The 7,404-nt window shown below is 39.8% G+C and overlaps 1 protein-coding gene across 3 annotated transcripts in view; it reads left to right on the plus strand.

The window, feature by feature from the left end:
- Window positions 1–6,926, plus strand: part of LOC116046040 (adenylate cyclase type 1-like) — a 37,096-nt gene extending 30,170 nt beyond the window's left edge. For 2 of the 3 annotated variants that reach the window (XM_036005235.1, XM_031294160.2), the window contains 11 exons: window positions 81–178; window positions 310–394; window positions 965–1,054; window positions 1,377–1,645; window positions 2,548–2,674; window positions 3,119–3,280; window positions 3,369–3,515; window positions 3,618–3,716; window positions 3,885–3,999; window positions 4,122–4,246; window positions 4,860–6,926. In XM_036005235.1, the coding sequence (XP_035861128.1) occupies window positions 81–178; window positions 310–394; window positions 965–1,054; window positions 1,377–1,645; window positions 2,548–2,674; window positions 3,119–3,280; window positions 3,369–3,515; window positions 3,618–3,716; window positions 3,885–3,999; window positions 4,122–4,246; window positions 4,860–5,225 (1,683 nt within the window). In that variant the 3' untranslated portion in view covers window positions 5,226–6,926. The remainder of the gene's footprint in view (window positions 1–80; window positions 179–309; window positions 395–964; window positions 1,055–1,376; window positions 1,646–2,547; window positions 2,675–3,118; window positions 3,281–3,368; window positions 3,516–3,617; window positions 3,717–3,884; window positions 4,000–4,121; window positions 4,247–4,859) is intronic. The other variant, XM_031294161.2, reaches the window with a different exon arrangement.
- The last annotated feature ends 478 nt before the right edge of the window (window positions 6,927–7,404 follow it).

Genomic DNA, 7,404 nt, shown 5'->3' on the forward strand with positions numbered 1-7,404 from the left:
TTCAAGACACCCAAGGACACCTTACAAAACATTAATAAAAACATGTTACGCATTCTTATCTGGTCTCTGGCATTTCATAGTACCACCAGGTTCCTGATGAGTACTTCACCAGCGCAGTGGTCCTCTCTCTGATCCTAGCTGCCTTGTTTGGCCTTGTCTATCTTCTCATCATACCACAGTATGTACAGCATATTCTGTTGTTGTTCCTTCTTCTCTCTATATCTTTTTCTCTCTCCATTTATCTCTTAGTTACACAGGTCTTTGTCTTTTTAACTAACCCTGCCATCTCTCCTTTTTTTCTCCTCTCAGGGGCACAGTGGTACTTGTCCTTCTCGTCTTCTGCATCTGTTTCCTAGTAGCTTGTATCATGTACTTGCATATCACTAGAGTGCAGGTAAATACAGCTGCTTTCTTATCGTTCTTGTCTTCCTTTCCTTAAACACTTCTTACTAACTAACATTAACTTCTCTCTGATGTGGTGCCTAACACAAGGCAAGCTTTTTCATTTAACTTATTCTTCTTCTTTTCGCTGACTAAACAAAATATGTAAATGTATTATATGCAGCCATGTAATAACGATTCATTATTCATTGGCTTTAAGATTGCTTTCTTAGCCCCTATGCTGTACTTAAACTCAGATAGCTAGTCTATTAATTTCAGCTTTTGTTGAGGTTGACGGTCATCCTCAAAGCTCCTTACCACATAAATTTGAATTATGTTTTTTTTTTTTTTTTACACTTCGTGACTTTTACACATTCATGTTCTCCCTCTCTTACCTTACTTACCTTATGCTACCCCAATCAGCATTTATCTGTTTGATTTCAAGCCTTTTTCTGTATACTATTCCTACAGCTACTAACACACTTTGTCTCATTGTTGTCTTGCCATAATAGTAGTAGTAATAGTTTAAATGTTCCTCATCTACCTCTCTTTCATCTAACATTTCTTTGTTTTTGTCTCTCAGTGTTTTCCAGGGTGCCTGACCATTCAGATTCGCACTGCTCTCTGTATTCTCATAGTGCTCTTAATTTACGCCGTGGCCCAGACCTGTGTGGTAAGTGGGAAAGGCAACAATAAAAATGTCATCCACCAAATATGACCAACCAGTAAGAAAAATGTTGACATATTTTGGGCTGTAATTGTAGTTCCTTTTTGGTTTAAAAAGGGTATGCTTGGATGCTAGACTGTACTGGTGAGATGTTTGATTATTACAGTTGTAAGATATTGTATCAGTTGTTCTTTATATATCGGTGCTGTAAGTAAGGAAACAAAAAAAAGCTATATCATAACAGACTGTGAGAGTAGGCTGATATTGAATTACTCTCTACTTTAATATCATCTTTACGCACATGTTTCGTCCTGTTTGCCTCTGTCAGGTGGGCTGTATGCCCTGGTTGTGGGGTAGTGCCAACATCAACACCAACAGCTCCATCGTCATCATTGATATGGACAGCGGCGCCAACCACACCATGGCGGAGCTGCCTTGTGACGGTGCCGGCTACGCCTTTCTGTCCTGTGTGTTGTGCACACTCACCCTGGCACTTTTCTTGCGGGTCTTCTGGCTGCCTAAGATGGTGCTAATGCTCCTTTTGGGGGTGCTGTATGTCACCGTGTTGGAACTCAGTGGTTTTCGCAAGACTGCAGGGTGAGAGGTTCACGGCACAACATGACCACAAACACACTGATGATGGCTTCTAGCTGAAAGACGTTCGTTTTTTGCCCACATTAAATAAGAAGATTACTTATCTGTGAGTGCCAGAGTTTTTGTTTTCCACAAACACCAGACACACCCAATCATGGAAAACACTGCTTGTGTGCTGTTTTTATTTCCATCAATTCCTGAAGTTGCACGAAGCAACGATTGGCTGTAAATGTCAAGCCACGTTTTATGTCTGTGTTTGATCCGGAGAAGGGACAGATAACCAGGAGTTTTGAAGAATATTTACAGTACAAGTGGTGAGATGTATATGTTTGTGTGTGTGTGTGTGTGTGTGTGTGTGTGTGTGCGTGCATGTAAGTGAGCTTGCTGGATGAATTGTGTAGCTCTGTGGCACAGTAGGGAAGCGTGTGTGTGTGAAGGAGTTTTTGCTTGTCTGCAGCCCACACACTCTTTCATTTTCCACCATTTGAAGCAGCACATGTGCTCATTAGTTCCAAATCAGAAGCCTGAAAGGACAATGTAGGCTGAATGACGGGAGTGCTTTAGCTGTTTCAACCCAGTACCGAGGGACCTGCCCAATTTTGTTGGAGCTCAGATCATAAATGTGCTCCTGAAAAGTGATTACGTTAAATTTGTTAAGGTTATTAAGATAAAGATGTCTTTTGAAAAGCAAATTTTCTGTAGACGCAGTAATGTTTCAGTAACATTTAAGGTCTTCCAAGTTTTATTTTTTTATAAAATACAAAAAAATCATGTTTTTACGTATTTATTTAACAAAAGTTTACTCGTGATTTCTCTTGACACTGTGGGGGGTTCATTCAACCCTTTTGTGTAGTTTTCTGTGTGGTCCAGTCCAGTGCTGACATGTGTGTTGGTCTATTCCACAGTGGGGGGTCTTTCCACATCCAAGGCTATGAGCCCATCCTGTCTCTGTTGCTCTTTGTCAGTGCCCTGGCCCTCCACTCCAGACAACTTGACCTCAAGCTACGCTTGGACTTCTTATGGGCTGTGCAGGTCAGGAACTGTCTGTATCAGTGTGGATGTTGAGAGGGTTAAATCTCATTATCATAATATATGTTTTAATAGGAGTGTGCTGTAGAAATACTGCCATTTCAACTTTGATATATGTAATTTGTATCAATGTTACTATTGGGGTATGCATGGAGGATTTGTATTTATAGGCTGCCAGCTGTCTGTTCTGTGGCAGAAATGAGGGTAAGAAACATGTTTTCATTTGGTGCCAGGATTGTAAAAAAAGCACAGTGGGTTTGCAAAAGCTGAATTTTAAGCTGTCTAATCATTTACCAACGTCCATTTAAAATCCAACTAGAAGACATATAGGCCATGTTGTAAGACTCGTAAGGTTTTTTACTGACCCCCTGTGGTGAAAATGTGGGACAAGCTACATTCCTCATGGCTGTATCTGTATATTTTTGTGTGTGCTACATTTGCTGTCAGGCGGAAGAGGATAGAGATGGCATGGAGAAAGTGAAGCTGGACAACAGGAGGATTCTCTTCAATCTTCTGCCCGCGCACGTGGCTCAACACTTCCTATTGTCGAACCCAAGGAACATGGTGAGCCTCGCTTATAGACAGGCAGACAGAAAAACAGACAAACAGGTAGATAACAGACTAACAAAAAATGTATCAGAAGACATCAAAGGACACATTTTATACTGTTATACTGTATTCTTTCTTTCTACATTAGGATCTATACTATCAGTCCTACGCACAAGTTGGTGTCCTGTTTGCCTCGATCCCAAACTTCAATGATTTCTACATTGAGCTGGATGGCAACAACATGGGAGTGGAGTGCCTGAGACTACTGAATGAGATCATCGCTGATTTTGATGAGGTGGGATGCAGATTTCTTTTTCCCAATTTTGAACATATACTGTACTTCTGGGAGATTTGAAATGTGATGCTTTGAGTGTCTATTTGGATGTATGTTTTGCAGCTCATGGATAAGGAGTGCTACAAAGACATAGAGAAAATCAAAACCATTGGCAGTACATACATGGCAGCTGTGGGCCTTGTTCCCACCGTTGGTACCAAGGTAGCATGTCATTTAATGTTTCTGTGTGTGTGTGTGTGTGTGTGTGTGTGTGTGTGTGTGTGTGTGTGTTGCACATGGATAAATGGATGTAGTACTTTATAATAGAGACAATATGAAGGACCAATTCATGCATAAATACTAACTGTTTGGTGTGCTTCCTCTCTTCAGGCCAAGCAATCTGTTTACGACCATCTGAGCACAATAGCAGACTACGCCATTGAGATGTTTGACGTTTTGGATGAAATCAACTATCAGTCATACAATGAGTTTGTGTTGAGAGTGGGTACGTCTACCCTTGTATTAAACTGTTAACACAATCACACAGTAAATCACAATGTGACTATGATAAACCTCAGTTCGACATTGGTTTGTGGTTGTTGTTGACATGTTCTTATGTTTGCCCAGGTATCAATGTGGGTCCAGTAGTTGCGGGGGTGATTGGGGCGCGGCGACCTCAATATGACATCTGGGGGAACACAGTCAATGTGGCCAGCAGGATGGACAGCACGGGAGTACCGGGAAAGATACAGGTATGCAATGCATCTTAGATTTGCATATTTATATAAAAGTAATTTTATTATAAGGCAAAATTGGTTTACACACAATGCTTATAAGGAAACCTGAATTCAAAACATCAAAGCTACAGTTGTAAAGGTGAAATTCACATTATAAAAACACAAAACTAATAATAAACAGTGCATGTTACATGTCTAAGTAGACCAGCATAAATCAGGACCCGATGTTTGATGCATTTTGATACAACAAACCATTGTCCCTTTTGTTGTCAAATTATGTCAAATATTTCAACATTCAACACATAGTTTGAGGCCCAGTAGATGTCCACAAAATATCAGTAAAAACTCTTTTTTTATCACAGACAGACATTTATAAAGCACATTTAAAACAACAGAGTTGCATAGTCAAGAAGCAAAAAGGGTCACAATAACAGAGAGACACAATTTTATATACAAATAATAAGTAAATAAATAAAAAATAAATAAAAACACAGGGACTGATATACACAGAGAGAAACAATAAAATCAGCCACAGATAAGGAAAACTCTCTGTATGTTTTATTTTGATATCAGATTGAATTGATGTGAATAGATACACATGTATGTTTCCTTGTTTTTAATAATACAGGTGACCGAAGACGTCTATCGCCTGCTGAGTACCAACTACGACCTGGTGTGCCGGGGCAAAGTCAGTGTCAAGGGTAAAGGTGAGATGCTGACCTACTTCCTGGAAGGCAAGGTTCAGGGTGTGGGCACCATAATCACTTCTTCAGTGGTGCGTTCCGCCAGCCTGGCGCGCAGAATCCACTCCTGTGGCAAGACGAGCGTCCCGACCAATCTGGGCAGCAACACGCAGATGAACACTGCCAACAGCAGCAACAGCCAAGTGACATGCCTGCCCTCATCCTGCGTGCCCTCAGTGAGTAAAGAGGATGCGGAGGCCATAGAGGTGACACAGATTGAGATTGAGGCTGTGGCAGATGTGGCAGTGTAGGAATAAAGACAAGACTACAAACTTCACTGAAAAAAGGAAAGGAAATCCTGGTTGGAGGCCGTGAGAAGACAGGGCTGTCCAGGTGTTTCCTATAAATCCTGAGCTACTGGCACAACCCAGAAGATGCTCATTCAGGATATGAACTTCCGGAGAAATGACATGGTGATACGGATCCTGTTAGGGATTTTGAACTGCTTGCCACTATTGGAAAACAAAAGTGGAGTGAAGAAGAAAAATACCCAGACTCTCAAATCCTTTTTTAACATCTCTATAACAGATGATTAGATTTGTGGTGTTCCTGGGTTCCCTCAGATCCAGGTATAACGTGCATCTTTGTTTTCTATGTAGTACACATTCCATGTACAAGAGATATGTGCATTGATATCCAGAAAAAAGACTGATCATGCTATTGCTTTTGCACTGTCTTTCTGATTATGCCAAGGATACATTGCATTATTTACAGTGTAAAATGGTGTTGTTTCTTTTTGGTGTGTGTAAGCATGCATGTGTGTACTTGTGAGTGTGTGTATGCATGTGTGTTTAATTCTGAATTGTAACGAAACAGCACAGAGTACTTTTTATACTCAGAGCTTACTGGATGAAATAGGCTTTTTTACAGTTATATATTACATATTTACAGTTAATAGTGCATGACTTTTTAAGAGTTGACAGCCATAGTAACGGTACTCCTGTTGAAAGAAAACCAAAGTATTAAGCTTTCCATAGATCTTTAGTGTTACTGCTTATATTGCCTCAACATAGCCTACAAGAGAAAAGAGACAATGTTGCAGTAGGGTGAACATATTTGTCATATGGGACGCTTTCAGATGTCATCAGTAGACTTAAAAAGTGTCTTTTTGAACTCCGGAGAGTAGAAATAAGGTTTCCCGAATATCTTTTATATCTTTTGCCCTGATTCACAATAGTTTAATGTAATGCGTGCGGCGTATGTTAAGTCTACACACAGAGTGGTGGCTTTAACAGAGTGTCATTGTCGACCGATTCTACAGGGTTGAATGTGTGCTGCTATGGAAACTAGTCAATGCCAAAACTGGACCAGTCACAAGGTACAATCAACATCACATAGAGGACCAATACACCCCTATGTATGGTGCAAACATATATGTAGATGTCCAGGAAGGCATTCATCCACACAGAAGAGAGCACATACATTGCTTAAGCACATACAATAAGCACAAAACTTCTACAAATGCACGACCTAGTCCCTTAGCCCAAGCCTTGCAAAAGCTCCATGTACATTAGCGCATTTTTATCGAGATCACATAAACTCTGGTGCAGTGTCTAGCTACTGTCGTCTTTCAGGCATACATTACTGTACTCTAGCTTCTTCGCTATATTTATGCTACATTTTGAGTTTTCTTTAAAAAACTATAAGCTTTAGCACGTCTCTCAGATCCAGTCTCAGAAATGCTAGGCACATCAGATATCTTTGTAGCCCAAATCTTTATCAGCGTTGAACTTTCACTTGATCTGCAAAAGTGTAAATAAATCATTTTTCAAGTTGTTTGCCTTACTCAATAAGCTTACAGTGATTGCAACCTGCCTTTTTATATATATTTACTTTGATATGCAGATCATACTTTTTGTAAATAGCCAAAAGCTGTACAGTATGTTGTATCTTGTACAGTGTAAAGTTGGGTTATTGAATATTTTGTAATAAAGACAATATTGGTGTATAAATAAATGAGTATGGCTATGAATGTTAATCGATGAAGGTGTGTGGTATTGTGGTTGAGGATGTAAATTTGGGTGTGAATTTTAGGATGAGCTTATGGAAGCCCTGAAGCAAGGTAAAAAAAAAGTTTTTCGGGCATTGTTGGCAAAAACATAAGTTTAACTCGTAGGTACGAGTTAACCTGATGCCATTAGTGCATGATACAAAGGAAATTAAAAGTTCGGGCCAAATGCAGGATAAACAAAAGGTTGCACCTTCTTAGTTAATAGTAAATGTCTACAGTATAACATATTGGAACTATGTAGGCATCGACTCGGGTTAAACAGTGTAGATAGGCTATAGTAGTGCACATGGCTAATTCATATTCTCTCCCCTGTAGTCTGATGATGTCATTCACGTGAATATTAATTAGCCATGTAGAAAAACAATCACTGGTTGCATCAACAAGCTGCAAAGTTTACAAGAATGATAGATAAACAGTTA

Source organism: Sander lucioperca, chromosome 9, assembly GCF_008315115.2.
Source record: "Sander lucioperca isolate FBNREF2018 chromosome 9, SLUC_FBN_1.2, whole genome shotgun sequence".
NCBI classification, from domain to species: domain Eukaryota; kingdom Metazoa; phylum Chordata; class Actinopteri; order Perciformes; family Percidae; genus Sander; species Sander lucioperca.